We start from the raw sequence: 19,655 nt of genomic DNA on the forward strand, positions 1-19,655 counted from the left end.
AACACACAAGAATTAATTTTAGTTGAACTCAAACTTGTCTTAAATCAATAATCTTCTACTCACATTAATGTCTTGACTGAATATCACAATGCAAAACACCCACACATTATGGAAAAGGATTCCAGCTGGTGCTGGGTGCAGTGGCGCACAAATATAGTCCCAGCTACTCAGGAAGCTGAGGCAGGAGGGTCCCTTGAGACCAGCTCAAATGTACTCTGGGCAACATAGTGAGACCCTTTCAGGTAACAGGAGGAAAAATGCAGCATGATTATATCGTTCTCTCGCTAATGCACTGTCATTTAAGCATAAACCTGGAGTATTCACAATAGAATTCAGATTTACCAGATGAGAGCATGATAAGCAGTGTGTCAGATGGCTGTGGAAAGATGTGTGTTTCTGAAACCTACAGGTATCAAGAAGGAAAAACACAAATACATCTTGCTTAGTGTAGAGCAGCAGTTTAAACCATTTAAAGTCCCAAATTGTGTTAAGTTTTGAAACCATGTCAGTGCTGACTACTGAGAGTATCAAAAATCTCTTTAGGGCTGTTGTTGTATTTATAGTTTCTAAAAGGTGAGGGAAGACAGCTCGATGGATTTCTATTAAAAGCTGTTCCTGGCCGGGCACGGTGGCTCATGCCTGTAATCCCAGCAATTTGGAAGGCTGAGACGGGCGGATCACCTGAGGTCAGGAGTTCGAGACCAGCCTGGTCAACATGGTGAACTACAAAATTTAGCCTGATGTGCTGGCATGCACCTATTATCCCAGCTACCATGGAGGCTGAGGCACATAATCACCTGAAACTGGGAGGCGGAAGCTGCAGAGAGCCGAGACTGTGCCACTGCACTCTAGCCTGGGCGACAGGGCAAGACTCCATCTTAAAAAAAAAAAAAAAGGTAATTCCTGTGTGTTCCATGTAACAGACAGAGTAAGTATTTGCTTATAGTGTCTGTCTGTTTAACAAGCCAGCCATTTAATTTTCAATGAAATCAACAAAAAAGAAAAAGGTGCATGGATATGTGATTTTGAGGAAAAAAAAAAGTCAGTCTTAAAATGTAAGTAAAATATGGAACATGACCTCAAAAAAAACAAAAAACAAAAAACACTGGAAAAAAAACCATGTTCCCAAAAGGGTACCTGGTCTTACTCTACACTGTGCTGCTGGCCACGCCCCTGTGCTTGAGGTGGCCCTTGGTGGCAGTTCAGAACCAGGGGACCTGTAGTCCCCTGTATGAGCCAACTCGTCCCCAGTCCCAGGACGTTCTTCCACATGGAAACCCTCTCTCCTCTCTTTCACCATACCACAAGAGCCCTCTCCTCCTCAGAACCCACCTCAGTTTTCAGAGTCTCCACAAAAATAAATCAATAAACAATCCTGGCTTGCAGAGATCTCCTTCTAGTTCTGCATAACCATAGCATTTATGCACTCAACAGGATAGAGCACTAAGCGAACACTGGATGACTGATAGAAGTATTTTCTCTGGAATTGGATCAGGGATAATCTGGGATAAAAAAGAATATAAATATTATTCACCACGTATTTTGGAAAAATCATAGTCAGCAATTCCATTATCCTAAATACAAATATTTCTGGAGAAACAAAGCCTCACTACCAGGATTTAATCTTCATTCAAAACAAACCATTACCTGTGCTTAATGGACCGGAGCTGTTGAAACGCCACCAAGTAACCGGACCAGTCTGGACATTCGGTCCGGAAATGCTATCTCAGTACAGAGCAAAGAGCACAGCTCGCTAATTACACTTCCTACAGCTTTTAAGTTCTGCATGTCACAAGCAAAGCCATGGAATTCTCATCCAGAAGTTCTCGCCTCCCCATTTACAGCTACCTTTCCCCAGAACTTTTGTTACTAGAGTCAGTCTTTGGGGGCTGAGATGAAATGATGAAATGGCCTTTCAAACCCAAAGAGGGAGGCAGGGCAAAGGCGTTGACAGTCCAGGGTGGTCCTGCCCCTCACTTTGTGACCCACGACCCAGTGGGGTTAACTGTCTTGGATTGTTTTGTGTCTTCTTTCCTTTTTGATGCATTCTGGTATGAATTTTTCCTTGTCAGGTTGGCTGAGGATGGGACAGGAGAGAGAGGTGACACAGAAGTGTCACAGGCAGTAGAAAGGAGAGGATGTCTATAGGCACTGAGCAAACAGCTCCTAGACAGGTAAGCTCTGGGGGCCTTCCCCACCAAGGCCTTTGAGAAAGTGCTTCTCCTTACTGTCCACGCCACTGCACACCTCCTCCACTCTTCAACACGCTGGTTTGGTTTTTTTCTCTCCAGCCTTAAAACATGGAACATTTCACTTCTAAGGTTCACGTCTTTTATTTTTAATGAAAGAGATATCCTGAGCTTCCAGAGATTTTTTTATTATAATTACAGTAATGCTGTCAAACACTTCAACAGAATCCTCTAAAATACATGTATCACTGACATAAAATTATACAGCCATGATTTCCAGCCACTGAAGTGGTACTGGATATTGCATCTGGTCATGAGCAATTTTATATTTAATATTAAGCACATGCACAGTTGTGAATGTCAAAAAAAAAGACTGGAAGACCAGCAGCCCCCAGAACATACTCTTACATGACACCAAAGGGCTATTTTCTGGGGTAAACTGAGGTTCCTTCTAGAAATATCATCAAGACCTGGACTGAATCCAACATCCCCTCACTTTCACCAGTGTGAACTGTCTATCTCCACTGTGCCTGGCAGTGGGCAAATGATGGGAGTAAAAAGGGGGCAAGAGGGAGCTTCGGTCCTCAGGAGCTCACAGGCAGCAAGAAAGACGCTGTGGAGACTAAATGGTACAACCCATGGGGCCAGCGCCGTGGCAGTGCCCTATCAAGCATACAGGGAGCAGAGAGAGAGAGATGAATTCTGCCTAGGGAAAAAACTAGAGGAAAGTCCCACAGAAGACATAAGATTTCAACTGGGCATCAAAGAAACAGCAGAAGTTAACTAAGAACATAAGTCGGGGAGGGAATTCTTTGGACAAAAGAATCACTCTCAAAAAATCTCTCTTTCTCCCTCCCTCCCCAAGTGGCTTGGGGTGAATAAAACCAACCCACCAATTTTAAACTAGCAAACCTACACTTTTCATTACTGTTGAGGTTTCTCCAATGGTTGCTTGTCTTCAGCTCGTCACCTATCCAAAGCATCCACAAAAATGACCTACTGAATTTGCAGAGGCAGAATTTTTACAAGAATACTAGGGTGAAATTTAATACTGTAGATTGCCTTTCTGGCCACGTGCTCATGCGCACACGCCAAGCCACGAGAGTAGACGGGAGGTTTCATGTGCTGCCCTAGGCTTCCATTGCATTAAGCATTTTTTAAATTTTAGTATAAACCGATAAAATTCAAGAGCTATGCATCTACTTTTAAACTAAATCATTTTCAGTAAATCGCTGAATACTTTATTCAGAAAACAAGATTTTTACAAGATGATTTGTTATTCTTACCTCCATGGGAAAAGCTTTGAAATTAACCGTGTGCTCAGAACCACGCTGGTTTTCTCTTCCCCAGTGAAATCTCACTTCGTACAGTTCAAATTCATGCCCTTGAGGCAATGGTCCTCCCGAAAGAACTGAAAAAGAAAATATATGTTACTGAATTATATCACACATTTACCTCAGCATTATAAACATTAGAGACTTTTTTTTTTTCACCAAAATGCTCTCATGGGCTCTACAGATTAAATTCACAAAGCCAAAATGAGAAATTTATCACAACTGTGAGGTGAATTTAAACTATCTAGGCTTGGCTGAAATTCTTGTATTGGCCATTCAGACACGGAAGTTCAAAACCTCTGAAAAACTCATAATGATATGCATATTTTAATTTCCTGTGTGTTTTCAGTCTAGAAGTAGACAAGAAAAACAAATGCCTCCCTTAGAGATTTAAGCTTAGCACTGATCAGGAGACAAAAATATGGTTTGACTCTCCGACTGACCAATAATATTCTGTAGACATCTAAATAAATTAAACCACGTTTGCAGATCATCCACTTGTACTAGAAGGCTTCCAATCTAGAGAACGGGTGTGTGGACTAATAAAACTATCCATGAAGAGGATTGATTAGCATTAAGTCAATCAACAATGAAATCACACTTTAATAGCTGATGGACATTCATTACCACAAACGACACAAAATAAAATTGTAATAAAATATTAACAATACTCAAAATATTAACATCAGTCCCACAGGACCATGTCTCTATTTCTCATTGCTGGATATGATCAAGACCTTTATCCCCAACAAGAGCACACTAAAGGATAATGAAAAACACATTTGCATGAGAACCTGTCTTAAAACAATAAAATTATTTAGTTAAAAACCCCCTGACAGCGTATGTACAAACTTGAAATAAAGTTTCCTACAAACAAATGGTCAATTTCAATACAAATAAAAGTTGTTTAACTCAGGGCATTTTTCCTCTAGCAACTCCCAATTCTGAACAGTATCAGCTAAGAATTTTAGGTTATTTAGCTAACAAAATTCAACACCTTCACCTTTCCTAGAAGTAGACTTTTTGAAACAGATTGTCCTTTTGGGTTGCCTTTGAGGAGGACATAACAGATTCCACACCTCTCTCGAGGAAGAGTTCTGTCTTTCATCCTTACCCAAAAACTCAAAGGAGAAGAAAGCAAATTGGTGCAACAATATTTACTTGTTTGGTTGGTTCTTCACCTAATGACTTGTTTCAAAAAGGATTTAAGGCTGCTTATGTCAGGGTACATATAATACAGTCAGACAGCATAAATTAGGAAGAAGAACAAGGGGAAGCAAAGAAAGAGGCAGAAAATAGATGGAGAAATGAGGCTATTAGACACAATGGAGGTCATGGAGTCCTTGATAAAGGTGCCCTACAAATCTACTCCCAAGCTTTCTACCAGCTCAAACAACGAAGACAAGGAACATCCAGAGCAAGAAGTAACTTTAATTTTTTGAGTGGATACACTTCACATCAACAGGAAAGGGAAGTGAGATTCATGGCCCTTAGGATCACACTGTCATGTATGATTTTAGATTTTAGTGTTTGTCCTCATGCTTGGTCTGATTTAGGTCACACAACAAATCCAAGGGGATAGTCTTATCATCAACTCCACAGACAGGGCAGAAAAGCGGGATGAAGAGGGGCTGAATGTGACCTGCCACAGTCAGCCTCCTAGCAGGCTCCAGGACAGGATCTGGAACTCAAATCTTCTGACCCACATCCCAGGGTTGAGGCAGGGATAGGGAAACCCAAATTTCAGTATCTGTGAGCATGAACTAAAAAACAATGAATTATCTAAGCCTAGATTTATAAAGTGAAGTTGCTCCTTGGAGAACTGCACTTCATCCTATTTCCCAGAACAATCTAAAAAACTTTTAATATATGGATCAGAAAGGTTTGTAGATATTCAGAACCACAGTGCAAGCTCACTTCACCTTCCTCTTCAATAAACATCCATTCTGTGGATTTAAGAATGTATGAAACGTTTCTAAACAACCTCACAACTCATTCCTTTCTCTTGGCTGTCCAAATTCGGTCTTAAGAAAAACCAGGAAGGAGACCAGGAGTCTACCCACTGTGTATCCCACCTCCCAAACCAAAATGAAAAAAGAGAAAGAGAAAATACACCCCTTGCCACTCCCAGCAACAGTGGGACCCAAGGCCTCAACAGGTGAGCTCTATAACACCACTTCTAAAACAAAGTGATAAAACTGTCCTAGAAAAGGCTCAGCTCCACGTGGCTAAGGAAAAAGAAAGAGGAGTGTCATGAAATGAAGCACATGTGAAATGGGAAAGAGGATTCTTAAAACTCCTTCCCCAAAACCCCTTTATCACATACACTCAGAACACACACACACAAAGGCACACAGTATTTCTAAAACTGCTCTGTTACAAAGCAGCTTACTAGTTCGACTAGTAAACAGGAGTCTACTAAGTACTGTCATATGGAAATGAATGATACAGCTTGTAGCTGGTCTTGACAGTGATTTCAGGGAACCATAAAGAGATCCATGCTTCAAAAATATACTCCCTGCATGACCAGTGCTCAAAACTTCCTTAACAGCAATGAACCCTTTCACTTAAACTTGGAGACAGTTTAAGTGAAACACTGTGGAAATTCAAACTGCACAGACCCATGTTTTGATAGGGAGAACTTCAAAATCCAGGGAAGTTTACTAATCCTTCCAACAGATATTGTTTTGATCATCTACTACCTTGTACCAGGTACTGTATTAAGTATTTAGAATACATTGATTTTGACAAAACAGACAAAATTCCCTGGCCTTGTAGATCTTACATTCTATTATCCTGAAGTGTAAATTCATATATTTATCAAGATCATATTTTTTCTGAGTCCTATCTGGTTACTACACAGGTTTATTAACTGTCATGTCATGATCGTCAATACAATTACAATAAAGTAATTACATTCTATGGTATGAAAGGGACACTGAGAAGGGAAGTGTTTTGCCCCAGCCTGGTTCTCCAGGGAGAGGTGACAAAGAGGTGGCTATCAGCCAGGAACCAGGCTCTGGGTACCTTTCACTGTTGCTGCAGATGAATAATCCAAAATAAACCACACTAAAGTCATATAGCCATACAATGCCATAAAAAATGACAAAATTCTCAATTCAGAGTTTTACGAGGTGCCAGGTAAGAGCATTACCTGTTCATCCCCCAAGAATGATTGTGTTTATGGACTAAAAATAAATAGCAGCTTCTATTTTATCCGTCTGGTAACCCTCTTCCAGCATTATTCTCCCTTTTTACTGCTTACATTTTTTTAAATAAAAAAACAAATCATCTCAGAAGGGGTAGCCTTTTCCTACATTTATGAAAATCAAATTTTGCTGAGTGATATTGGGTCACTACATGGCAGGTTTATTAGTTATGATGTCATCTGGTTCAATAAAGTTACAATGAAAGAACATGAAACTCCTACTGATGACATGCTGAATTTTTTTAGAAAAGGAACTTGTGAAAAGAATATAAAATAAACTGATGCCATTGCCACAGCCTCCATTTTCTTTAATGCTCTTTAATATGCTTGGCAATTGCATTTATAAGACATAAACAAGAGCTCCCTGAGGAAGCTTTTGTAAGATCTGAAAACCCTATAAAGACATGATGTATATACATTTATCTAAATCTATCTAAGCTTCTACAATCCTTTGCTGAAAACAAATTTACCAGATAATTCAAAGGCTAGTGCTCAAGCCTTATTCCTTTTCATTTGACTTCAAAGCTAAGTTTTGAGATCAACTCGACACCTGGCCCTGTGCTGGCCACTGAGTGTATAAAGCGAGCAAGATCCAGCCTTGGTGTTGACTGGGCAGTCTCAGTGGTTAAAAAAGTAAACTGAATAGTCTAAATAGAACACATCAAGAGCAGGAAAGGGTAGCAGGAGGGCATCCAGCAACGGACAAGCCAATAACAAGCATGAATCATAAAGTCAGGTAAGATGTTCCCAAGAAGATACCAGCTCAGCTGAGTCTTGAATAAGCTGAGAGGTGAAAAGTGCATGGAGAGTAGAGCAAAGAGCCTGAGAAATATTCTGAGACATGAAGCAGCTTAAGTGTGTTCTAGGAGAATAAAATCAAAAGTTAGCTACAGTCAAGGTGGGCATGAGGAGGAGACATGCAGCCTATGCTTACGAGCTGGGATTTCTCCTGTCCAGAACCATTGAGGGCTTTTAATCAGGGGACTAACATGATCATATCTGCAATTTAAAGTATTATTCGTGCAGTATCTGCACAGATGACAGAATAACAAAGGGTAAGCCTAACCAGTAAGAAAGCTGCTATCATGCCCAGTTACAGATGGTGAGGCCAGGAGATGAAGCCTGCAGAGCCACACCGTCAACACAGAGGAAACCCCACACCAGTGGGTCCCTGGTACACCACCCGAAGGATCCAAAGGATTCATTCTTATTTTACTTACTTACTTACCTACTTATTTATTTATATACGTCTTTTTGAGATGGAGTCTTGCTCTGTCATCCAGGCTGGAGTGCAGTGGTGTGATCTCGGCTCACTGCAACCTCCGCCTCCCGGGTTCAAGAGATTCTCCTGCCTCAGTCTCCCTAGTAGCAGAGATTATAGGGGTGCACCACCATGCCTGGCTAATTTTTGTATTTTTACTAGAGACGGGGTTTTACCATGTTGGCCAGACTGGTCTTGAACTCCTGACCTCAAGTGAGCCACCTGCCTTGGCCTCCCAAAGTGCTTGGATTACAGGCATGAGCCACCATGCCCAGCTCCAAAGGGTTCATTCTTAATGGATTTAAAGACTTTATAACCTCAAAGTAACTTTTAAGAAATTCCAATGTTATCTCTAAAACTTCCCCAAAATAGTATTATTTAGTTCTTTTTTTAACATTTGAGGCCTTAAAAGCAAAAATTTTTCAATATTTTTAAACTATCTTTGGCTTTTAACCTATGGCTCTATTAAATATCTTCAGCTCTTAAGGGTAAAGATCATAACAATAGCACAGAGAGCAGGCCGGGCAAAGTGAAGCACATGCAAAATGATGCAGATGACAGGAACTAACCAGGTAATTCAAATGCACCAAAGTTAGCCAATAATAAATACAGTCATTAATCCAGCCAGGTAGTGGCTCACACCTGTAATCCCGGTTCTAAGGGAAGCCAAGGCGGGAGGATCATTTGAGCCCAGGAGTTCATGACCAGCCTGGGTAACATAGCAAGACCCCTGTCTCTACCAAAAATTTAAAAATTAGCTGGGCATGGTGGCAGGCCTATAGTCCCAGCTACCAGAGAGGCTGAGGTGGGCAGATTGCTTGAGCCCAGGACTTGGAGGCTGCAGTGAGCTATGACTGTACTCCAGCGTGGCCAACAGAATGAGAGCCTGAAAAAAAAAAGAAAGAAGAGAGACAGAGAGAGAGACAAGAAAGAAGGAAAAAGAAATTCAGCCCTGACATTTCATATAAATAAAAAACATAGAGCCTCTTCTTCAGTGAAAATAATTTTTAAGATATTTTTGACAATTTCATCTTTAAATCAGCAAGGTTGCCAAGAAACACTGTTAAAAAGTTGCCATGTTTGGGGGGGAAAAGTAGGATTAATAATCATCATCATCTATCCTAAAATTAGTATTGAGAATTATAAGAGACCCAGAAGTAAAATATCCTAATTAAAGTTTCTATAATAAGTAACAGTGAAGGGCACAAATGACCTATCTTGATTGGCAATTTCTCCCATAATGATGGTTCATTAAAAATGTCATTACCCTTAAGACATTGCTTGTAGTCAGCTGGAGTGACACTACTGCACAAGTGTGGGCAGTCTCACACATTTTCTCACTACTTAAGTATCAAGCCACTCAGGCTAGAAATCTGTAATTATTTTTTATGCTTACAATCCTCTTTATACCACTGCAAAGATGTTTAATTTTAATTTGCCTGTGTACCTTAAATGTTAAGATTCCTGAGGGACAGTGACCCACTTGTCCTGCTGAGAAGCTAAATGATACATGTGGCAGCCTTAATAAAATTCTCCATACTCTAGGAGATAATAGGACCAATAGTCTGGTCAGATCACCCTGGAATGTGATGCTTGCTTCAACTCCATGTTAGGAGGGAGGGACTCTGCTACCTTGAAATTTGCCAAGAGCAGAGGTAGAATAGTGACAGGATCTGAAACCGGGGGCTCCATCCAAGCCATCTCTCTCCACTGATCTCCTCCACTCCCCTGCTCCACATAACTGACCCATGACATTCTGTAGATTGCATCGCAGAGATCACTCCTGTGTCTTCCCCTCCTTTTCCACTGACACTGCAATGCCTGTGGTTTTGGTTGAGTCTTTTGTACTAACCTTCAAACTGGCTCACACTCTCTCCCAGATCCCATCTCATTCAGTGCTGCCAGCTTGATTTTCTTAAAGCAATGTTCTAATTATGACTTTATCCTACAAAAAAAAAAAAAGAAAGGTTCTACTCTTTAGCCTCTGTGCAGAGTCCCTCATGAATTTGCTCCAAAATACCCTCTCTATTCTATTTCCTGTTAACCCCCTTTATCATGAACAAATCTTCTCTTCCAGACATACTGAAGGATTGGCCTTTCCTCATACAACCTCTAGAACTTTCCATATCTTATCTTTTGTGCAAGCTGTCCCTTCTTCCCACACACCCCAGGCTCCCCATATCCAAATGCTATTCATCCATCAAGGATTATTTCAAATGCTCTTTCCTCCACAAATCCTTCCCTAAGAATTTCCACCAAAAATAATCTCTCCCTGTATAGCTATAATATATTCCATGACCTACCATTGTATCCTCCTTGAGGGCAAGCTTTGGATCTGATTTATACTTACCTTATCCAAAGCATGTAACTGTTTGCAAAAGATGAAACGAAGATTGCCAACCTCACCCTGCAGGCCAGAGGAAACCAGTGAACACGTATGTTTAGTTCACAGGTGCACATCTCCAGTTTCTCCTGACACATTAAACATCTGGCAAAGTAGGCCTGCTCTCTGCAGCTTGCCAGTTCCTGCAGTCCCCACCAGCCCCTACTGTCTTGTCTACTGACACTGCAGATGAAGCAGAGGATCAGTAGCTATTTACAATCTCTTGCTCTCCTGGTTGCTCTCATGTATAGTATTATATCTGCCTGGGTCTAAAAGACAAGTGAGTCTATAACTCCCATAGTAAATTATCAATAAGTAAGTATTGAGGGATGAAAGGCTGTCACGTGAGCAACAGCTGAAAGAACTAAGAATGTCTGAAAAGAAAAATGGCAACTGCATGTTATGACTGCAGTATTTGAAAGTGGAAGTATAATTATATTTGTTCTAAATAGGTCCAGAGACCTAAAAGAGAAACAATGGCAGAGATCATAGAACTTTTTGACTTTTGGAATTGTCAAAAGCAAAATGGGTTTTCTTGTGAGAAATGGATTTCCTTCCCTGAGCTATTCAAGCTGCCCACCCACCTGCCAGGGGTCTGAGATAGGAGGCTGCACTGGCCCATGCCACTAAGAGAGCCTGTCACTGTGGCTCCTTTTCTAAGCTCCTTTGCTGTCTTATGGGGAAAAAGAAGACAAACAAAGTAGCACACAGTCTATGCAGATGCACTGCTCATGGGGTACATGCAGGAGAAGAGGGTTCAGAAGGAAACCTTAAGAAACCCTGTTATTTAAGCACAGTGGAAGATGAAGCACCAGCAGAGAAAAGGCAGTCAAAATTAGGAAGAAGTGTCAGGGAACTGTGTGGCCCAGAGACTAACAGGAGAGAAAACTTCCAAAAATTCCATTTCCAGTGCAGCAGAGTTAAAGTCCTGTAAGAATATAAAAATGCCCATTGGATTTAGGGGATGATGAGTTCATCAGTGACCTTGGCTTGAGAAGTTCCAGCAGAGAGGGATGGGGGCAGGGGCTCATGCCCCTGAAAACCCTCAAATTTATATTAAGGCAGTAACTCCAGATGGGATTATATATACAGGAACAATATCATTACAATTATGTTAGAAGTTTTAGTTTGATAAGTCTAAGCATTTAAATTATACTACAACTGTTCTAAACCTTTTTGGCAATTCTTTATGATTTGTTAATATAAACTAAGCAAAAATAAAGAATAAAACAAAATAACTCAGGCCAAAGACAGCCTCAGGGAGGGCTGAGGTTTTAGCACAGTGGTGGTGTGAAGTCAGCTTTAATTTCTAAAAAGAACTGTGCTTCTTGTGTGCATTTTTTTTTTTCTAATTTAAGAAGACAGCCCACTGTACTGGCAGGGGGTACCTCCAGTTAGACAAGGAAGATTGTACTCAAAACATTTATCTGCCCTCCCTCCTCAATTCTCACTAAATGAAGAGGGCACAACTTGCCAGAGCAACATGAACAAGACTGGAGAACAGCAGCAAAAGAGAAATGCCCAAAATAATGGGCGGCGGTAGGGGGTTGGTGCTGGAAAGCAGACTGAAAGGTAGTGAGTGATTCAGCAAAAAGAGAAAGCTAAAAGCTAAGTAACTACAGGAAGAAGGCCGCAAGAGGCAGGCAATTCCTACCGCAGAACCCAGATGCTATGGTTTGAATGCCTGCATCCCCCTCCAAAATCCATGTTGAAACTGAATCCCCAATGCAACAGTATAAGATGTCCAGGAGGTGATCAGGTAAATCGGATGAGGGCTCTGCTCTAAGAATGGGATGAGGCTCTTATAAAAGCCTGTGTGAGCCTGTTTGACCCTTCTGCCTCACACCATGTGAGGACATAGCACCGAAGCACCATGTACAGAGCACAGGAAGAGCCCTCACCAGATACCAAATCTGTCAGCACCTTGATCTTGGACTTCCGAGTCTCCAGAACTAGGACAAATAAATTTCTATTATTTATAAATTACCTACTCCACAGTATTTTATTATAGTAGCCAAACAGACTAAGACACGAGAAAAGACTCAGGAGGTGGAAGCATTAGAGATACTTCTGAATGTGGCAGTGCAAAGTAGGAAACTGAAAACAGAAAAACAGATTTAAAGTTTTTAAAAGGAGCAGTTAAACCTCATCATGCATGGTCAGGCATGATGACGAGATCCCTGGCAGAAGATGAAGGACATGTGGACTTGCTAAATGGTGATAGTCTCCTGTCTGTGCCAACAACCAGAAAGCTGGTGGCCAACTTGAGCCATCCCCAACCCCAAAACAAAAACACAAACAGGAAACAAGCATATTCCAGATAAACCGATATAAGCAACAAAGACTCCTCCAACAACATGGCCAGGTCCTTTCTTGATCATGGTACTGTAAAGCCCAACAGCCCTCAACGCCTGCCCAGGTGCACAGAGCTTCTGATCTGCTTCCTAGACTCATTCTTAAATAGGAACGAAGAGCCTAAGATCACTGGACTTTTGAGGAGAACCTCCGAAATAAAAGAGGGATGCCAATATAAATAGAAAAAGAAACCCAGAGTAAACAGAGACAGGTAGGGATAGAAAAGAAGCAATATAGAAAAGAATGAAGAAAGATCATACATTCATGAAATAAATACTGGATGTTGTATTTTTTTTAAAAAAAAAGGTTTTTAATTGCAGCATAAGTTCAATGTTTTAGAAATTAAAAACAAGAAAGCAGAAAGTAAGAGTTCAATCAAAAGACTAAACGATTAAAAATTGAGGAAATCTACTAGAAAGTAGAAGAGAAAGGGAAGAAGAAAGTGGGAGTTACCAAAAGAGGAGGAAAAAATAAAAATACAAAATTTATCAATGAAATAATATAAGAAATATAAGAAAATTGCTGGTAAATAAAAGACACAATTATCTTGACTGGAAAAACCTACCAAGTGCCCAGCATATAGTGCAGAAACAATCCCACCAAGGCATATGGTTGTAACATTTCAAAACAACAGTAGTAAAGAAAACACTGTAAAAGGTTCCAGAAAGGAAAAAAGAGAAGAGACACATAGAGGGGGTTGAGAAGCAGAATGGCGCTAGATCTTTCAACTGCAACGCTGGAAGCTTCAAGCAATGTAATCATGATGTCAAACATCAAACGAAGTCAAGAATACTTCCAACCCAGACTGCCACTCCAGGCTAACTCCAATCAAGTGTGAAGTATAATAAAGACACTTATAGACACATAGGCATCCAAGCATGTAGCCCTCACTTGCCCCTCTTCTCAGGAAGTTCCTGGAAGATGAACTGTACACGCAAATAAACCAAGAAATTCCCTGAGATGAAGGAGCAACTCAAAAAAGAGGATGGCACGGCATCCAGAAAACATTCGATCTAACACAGGAGACAAACGAGGGGACTTCCACAGCATCCAGGAAACATCCGATCTAACACAGGAGACAAACAAGGGGACTTCCACAGCATCCAGGAAACATCCGATCTAACACAGGAGACAAACAAGGGGACTTCCCAGGCGTGAGGTCCAAGGAGCTGCAAGAAGAGGCTGTTAAGAGAGGCCTGGAGAGCAGAAAGGAAAAGCAGCCTCCACAGGGAAAAAGAAAGGACAAGGAGGAGCGAGGGAGGGAAGACAACCTGATGCACGCGAATGTCCTAAGAGAAGATCCGTCATATGTTAGAGAGTTTGCAAATTAATTACTGACAGATAAACAAAAAATTCAATTAACAAAAATGCATTAACTCCAGGAAAATACAAAACACTGTTTAAGTGAGACAAAATATAATCTCAGCTGGAAACAACAGTTGCAGTTGTAATAATAAAAATAATGAGTATTAATTTAAATAAAAATTAATTTAAGTAGACTCCAGGGGAATGAGGCATGAGAAATTACATAATGGATACAATGTACACTATTTGGGTGACAGTTACACTAAAAGCCCAGACTCCACCACTATGCAATATATCCAAGAAACAAAACTGCACTTGTACCCCCTAAATGTATACATATTTTTAAAATTAATTTAAGTATACAGCGATAATAAGAGAGTGAAACCATAAGAAAGAGGGCAATAAGAAAACTGGCCTCGTCCAGGTGCTGTGGCTCATACCTGTAATCCCAGCACTTTGGGAGGCCGAGGTGGGCGGATCACCTGAGGTCAGGAGTTTGAGACCAGCCTGACCAACATGGTGAAACCTCGTCTCTACTAAAAATACAAAAATTAGCTCGGTGTGGTGGCGGGCGCCTGTAATCCCAGCTACTTGGGGAGGCTGAGGCAAGAGAATCACTTGAACCTGGGAGGTGGAGATTGCAGTGAGTCAAGACGCACCATTGCATTCCAGCCTAGGTGACAGAGCGAGACTCTGTCTCAAAAGAAAAAAAAAAAAAGGAAAGAAAATTGGCCTCGTCTTCAATAGTAGAGAGTTCATACATAGCTTACATATCAAAGCATAACAGCATTATTATATTCTTACATTCTTGGAGGTAACCACAGGAGAAACAGCTAGAAAGTTTCAAAGTAGTTGTTACTAGGGAACAGCAGCCGTAGGTGGGGAAGAGTAGGGGATAACCACAGGCAGAAAGAACCACAGGCAGAAAGAGTATTACTCACCCTTTTTTTTTTTGAGACGGAGTTTTGCTTTTGTCGCCCAGGCTGGAGTGCAATGGCGCAATCTCGGCTCACTGCAACCTCCGCCTCCCAGGTTCAAGTGATTCTCCTGCCTCAGCGCCCCAAGTAGCTGGGATTACAGGCATGTGCCACCATGCCCAGCTAATTTTTGGATTTTTTAGTAGAGATGGGGTTTCACCATGTTGGTCAGGCTGGTGTCTAACTCCTGACCTCCACTGATCCACCCACCTCAGCCTCCCAAAGTGCTGGGATTACACTTGTGAGCCATCAATCACACCCAGCCTATTCAACTATTTTGTATATATTCTATTTTGATAAAGATAAAACATTACTTAAATAAGCGAATGACAGGGTATATAGAGCTTACAAACGATTCCTCTGAGGAGCTTAAATATCCTAGGGGAAAAAACAACTACTCAAGACATGGTATTTTGGTTACTTTTCTTGAGTTTGCAGAAATATTGGAAGGGAAAGAACAATAAGGAGGAAATTATTACCATGACAGAGAGGATAAGGGGAATCTGAAGGAGGAAGGTCTCCAGGGAGGCAGGAAAAAAGGGTTCTGGATCCAAATCAGGCCTAGACAGAAGTGCAGACACTTCTTCTTCAGTGGGCAGGGGTGGAAGAAGGAGGAAGAGAAAAGCACAAAATGCTAGGTGAGGAAGAAACACACTTCAAGGTGAGAGGGCCCAGATGTTGGTCCATAGTCTCTGTTTTAGAGTGAGGCAGAAGATTAAAGAAAATTGTGAGTGTTTGAGAAGGTAGCAGAAGAAAATGGTAAATTCAAATTGATGAAGTAAATTTTATCTCAGAGCAGGACTAGGCACACACAGATGCAGCAGAGTATATGTGCTTAGTCATTCCTCTCTGCTCCCACAACCCTTTGTAACACTTGCCACATCAAGTGTACACTAGTACTTTAAAGAACTGGCTTTTCACTAGGCTATGAATCCTCAAGAACTGTCTTTTAAATTTATATGCAACCAATATTCATCATGACACCTGACATGAAATGTATTTTTGTTTTGTGGATATAAAAACATTTATTTCCGGAAGTTCAAAGCATCTCAACACATCAACACACATGTACTTCTTTAAATTGCTTTTTATATGCCAGAACAGTCAGCATTCAATAATTTTACAGTATCCTTTAAAAAACAGTAAGGAATGTCCCATCAAAGCTAAACCCACACCCCCAAAAAAATTCAAGTCGAAATTTCCATCTTAAACTGACTCTGACTAAGTACATATAAAGCCCAGTAACTCTTTTGGGCAATGCTCACATGCTGACTAAACTCAGAACAGCGAAGGAGACTACATGAATCTATGACTATCTCATGGATTCTAAATTAAAGCTTAGAAACATTTACAATGAATAAAATAAATCCATAGTTGGAAATCAACAGCTGCCTTGATTAATAACAAACCTAAAGATTTTATAGTTTGAGGTATCAACTTTATCAACTTGGAATTAATTTTCGAGCACAGTCTCTATTTATCAAGTACATCCTAATATTTCAGCATACTTTAATTTTTCCCAAAAGAAAAAGGTAGTTATTATTCACTATGAAATGCATGCTATTAATGCTACATTTTTTAAAAATCTGATTTCCTCTTTCCTACGATAAAGCCAAAAACTGATTTCCTTGGTAATTACCTAACAACTTTTCCACAGAACATTTCAGATCCATCTCAAATAGGTTTGCAAGGGGTAGGAGAAGTTTCATGGGATGGAACTTAAATAAATAAATAAAAGGAAGAGGTTTGTTTACCATTTAAATCTCTGGCTGAGTTTAGAGGGTGTTTCTTATTGTTATCAGTTAAAATTATTTTTGGCAAACTAATACAGTAGAGAAAATTAACCTGAGAAGTCTACCTTGAATGCCACGTTATGTCAATAAATTCTAATCTTTGGTTTCACAAAGTAGCAAAACAGAGAATTATGATTATCTAAGTGATTTAAGCTAATCAACAATTTCGGACAAAATGCAGATTACTGCACCTGCATGTACCTGTCCTCATATTTCACAAGGTATAAGGTGATCAAACTAAGGTTTTTCCAGTAACATCATAAGAAGCAGAACAACCGACTGATAATCTTCATAATTTCACTCTTTTGTCCTTTTAAAATTGTTTCAGAAGGTAATTCCCAAAAATGCTTTACATTATAATACAAAGGTATCCTGAAAATAGAGATACGTCAGTTGTACTTTTTAAATTGTGCAAGTTAAATCACAGTTCAATAACTCTACGCTGACTTCTAGTTTAAAAGACCACACAAACATATTTTCTAAAATACCTGATTTTGACTTCAGGATAACCTGAATGGTATGTCCATCATTGGTGACTTCACAGTCTCGGCACACCACATAATTTGGGGAGAGGCGGACATCCAACAGCGAGGGGTCATACCTAGCCTCTCTTGAGTTTAGGTTAATAGGAGACTGGTATTCCCCATTAGCATCAGGAAACACCAGACCCCACTCAACACCTAAGAACAAAATGAAATAAATTAAAAACAGGTTAAAAAATAAATTACAGTAAAATTTAACATGTAAAAACTAAACACTTAGAACCCTTGATATTATGAAGAGAGTAATGATACCATCACTATACAGATGAAATATGGTAATTCTATTTGTTTTTGCATTCATTATTTGAATGATCTGTTATTATCAAATACCATACACAAAATCCCGGACTAGCAAAATATTCTATTTGTATTTGTCAACAAAGACATAATAATTTATGATTCTAGGAAATTTGGGTCATCTTTAAGTGATTAGAAAAAAAGAATACCAGAACAATTTCTTCTGCTTATTAGTTCAATTACGTTCAGTACCTGGGAAACAGCTGTAACTTTCAACATACTTAGTGACAGTCAGAACCCTAACTCTCATGCTAGTGAATAGACGCCCCTTATCAGACATGCAAGTGTAGTATTTTAAAGTGTGCACATGTATATATCTGTGTACATACATATTCCCATAGTCTTTCCAAATTTTTTATAATTAAAATTATATATTCTATATTGGTTTCAACATATGTAGTAAACATCAGCACTACTGGTTGGCTCTAATAGGAGCCCTAGGTCTTTAGGAATAAATCTAGGAAACTCGAGTTTTTCAGAAAGTCAACCGCTTCTCGCCAAACCCAATGATTCAGTCTGAAATTCAGGACATGTTTTAGAAAGACTTGAGCGTTGCTAGCAGGCTTCACGAAAAGACCAGAGGCAGAAACACTTTCTCCCCAAAGTCTTCAAGCCAAAAACGAATTCTTAACGCTAACACTGTCTTCCTCAGGTGTTTAGTAAAATGTACCGCTGCTCTTCTTGACTACTCAGAAGACATAAAAGGTACAGCCACGGCTTGGAGGCTAGCCCGCCCTCCGGACCGCAGCAGGTGCGAACGCCAGCCCTGCGGAAGGCTCCCGGGCGAGAGCGCAGGCGGCGGAAGAACGCAGGCGGCGAGCACGCCTCCCTGGAGCACCTCCCGCCCGAAACGCGCCAGGGGAGTGGGAAAGTGGCGGAGACCCCGGTGGGAAAGAGGGCACGTGGGGGTGCTCGGAGCGCGCGGCAGCAGCAGGACTCGAGTCCCGCGCTCGGCGAGACACTGACGCCGCCGCGGGACCCCGGACACGCCGACTCGCGGCCACTTACCTTCCTCGTAGCCCCACTCCACACCCTCCTCTTCTTCCTCCTCATCCTCTTCCTTCTCGGGGAAGGCGACGGTATCTTCGATGAAGCTCAGGTCCGCCATGGGAAGGCCGCGGGGCCCCTCGGCGCTTTCGGCAGCAGTGCCTGCGCCTTCGCGGGGCGCGGGGCTGGAGCCGGAGCGGAGCGCGCGTTGGGGAGTGTGAGCGCGCGTGAGCGGCAGTGTGGGTGCGAGAGCGCCTGCGGGTGTGAACCGCAGTGTGAGTGCAAGCGGGCGGGCGTTCGGCCCGAGTGTTCCAGAGACCCGCGTGGGGAGCGCGTCCGGAGGCCCCAGCAGAGCGAGGGAGCGGCTATGGCCTGGGGAGCGAGCGCCTGGCGAATTTTATACCCGACCGGGGCGTGTCTGGTACGCGAGGATCCGCCCCCTTCTCTCTCTGGCCCTTGGGGCCAGGGGAGCCGACAGTTAGAATGCGCCTCGGGGCGACCAGTCCCAAGTCACGGAAACATCGGCGCATCCCCGCCCGCCCTTCCCCCGGGGTCGCCCCCGCCGCCTCCTGGCGCTTCCTCGCGGCGGCGACTCCTGCTTGGCCTCCCGTGCCTTCCTTCCAGAAGCCCGCAAGTCTCCCAAGGTCACTCGGGACCCCTGTGTGCCTGGCCTAGCCCAGAGGCTGCTCACCTATTCATTTTCATCCGTACTCCAGGAAATACCAAATGAAGGGGTCCTGGAGGAGAGAGATGGGCTGCCGTGGGTAGGAGAAAGGAGAGGGCTGGGAGACCCCGTAACACAATAAAAAGAGACTCTCCAGCGGAATCTTCTTAGTATCTTCTGAGTATTTACTTTTTAAATCGTCCGTTCAGCACAGTGGAAACGAGTATGGAAATTTTTCCAAGAAAGTTCTATTAATTCCTAAAAACGTTTAAGAAAAGAAAATGGTTGTTATCTAGAGAAGTAGCTATGATTTAGGGATTTTTTTTTTTTTCAGAAAGAGGTATTGTTTCAAAGCAGGGC

The 19,655-nt window shown here is 41.6% G+C and overlaps 1 protein-coding gene across 1 annotated transcript in view; it reads right to left on the bottom strand.

Annotated features, from left to right (window-relative positions):
- Nucleotides 1-19,250, bottom strand: part of CA8 (carbonic anhydrase 8) — a 93,602-nt gene extending 74,352 nt beyond the window's left edge. Inside the window, exons 1-3 of the mRNA XM_024345179.3 lie at nt 18,653-19,250; nt 17,294-17,485; nt 3,476-3,600 (exon numbers count right to left, since the gene is read on the bottom strand). Coding sequence (XP_024200947.1) covers nt 3,476-3,600; nt 17,294-17,485; nt 18,653-18,752 — 417 coding nt within the window. The 5' untranslated portion in view covers nt 18,753-19,250. The remainder of the gene's footprint in view (nt 1-3,475; nt 3,601-17,293; nt 17,486-18,652) is intronic.
- Nucleotides 19,251-19,655: the final 405 nt, after the last annotated feature.

The sequence above is a fragment of the Pan troglodytes genome, chromosome 7 (genome assembly GCF_028858775.2).
Source record: "Pan troglodytes isolate AG18354 chromosome 7, NHGRI_mPanTro3-v2.0_pri, whole genome shotgun sequence".
Classification (NCBI taxonomy): domain Eukaryota; kingdom Metazoa; phylum Chordata; class Mammalia; order Primates; family Hominidae; genus Pan; species Pan troglodytes.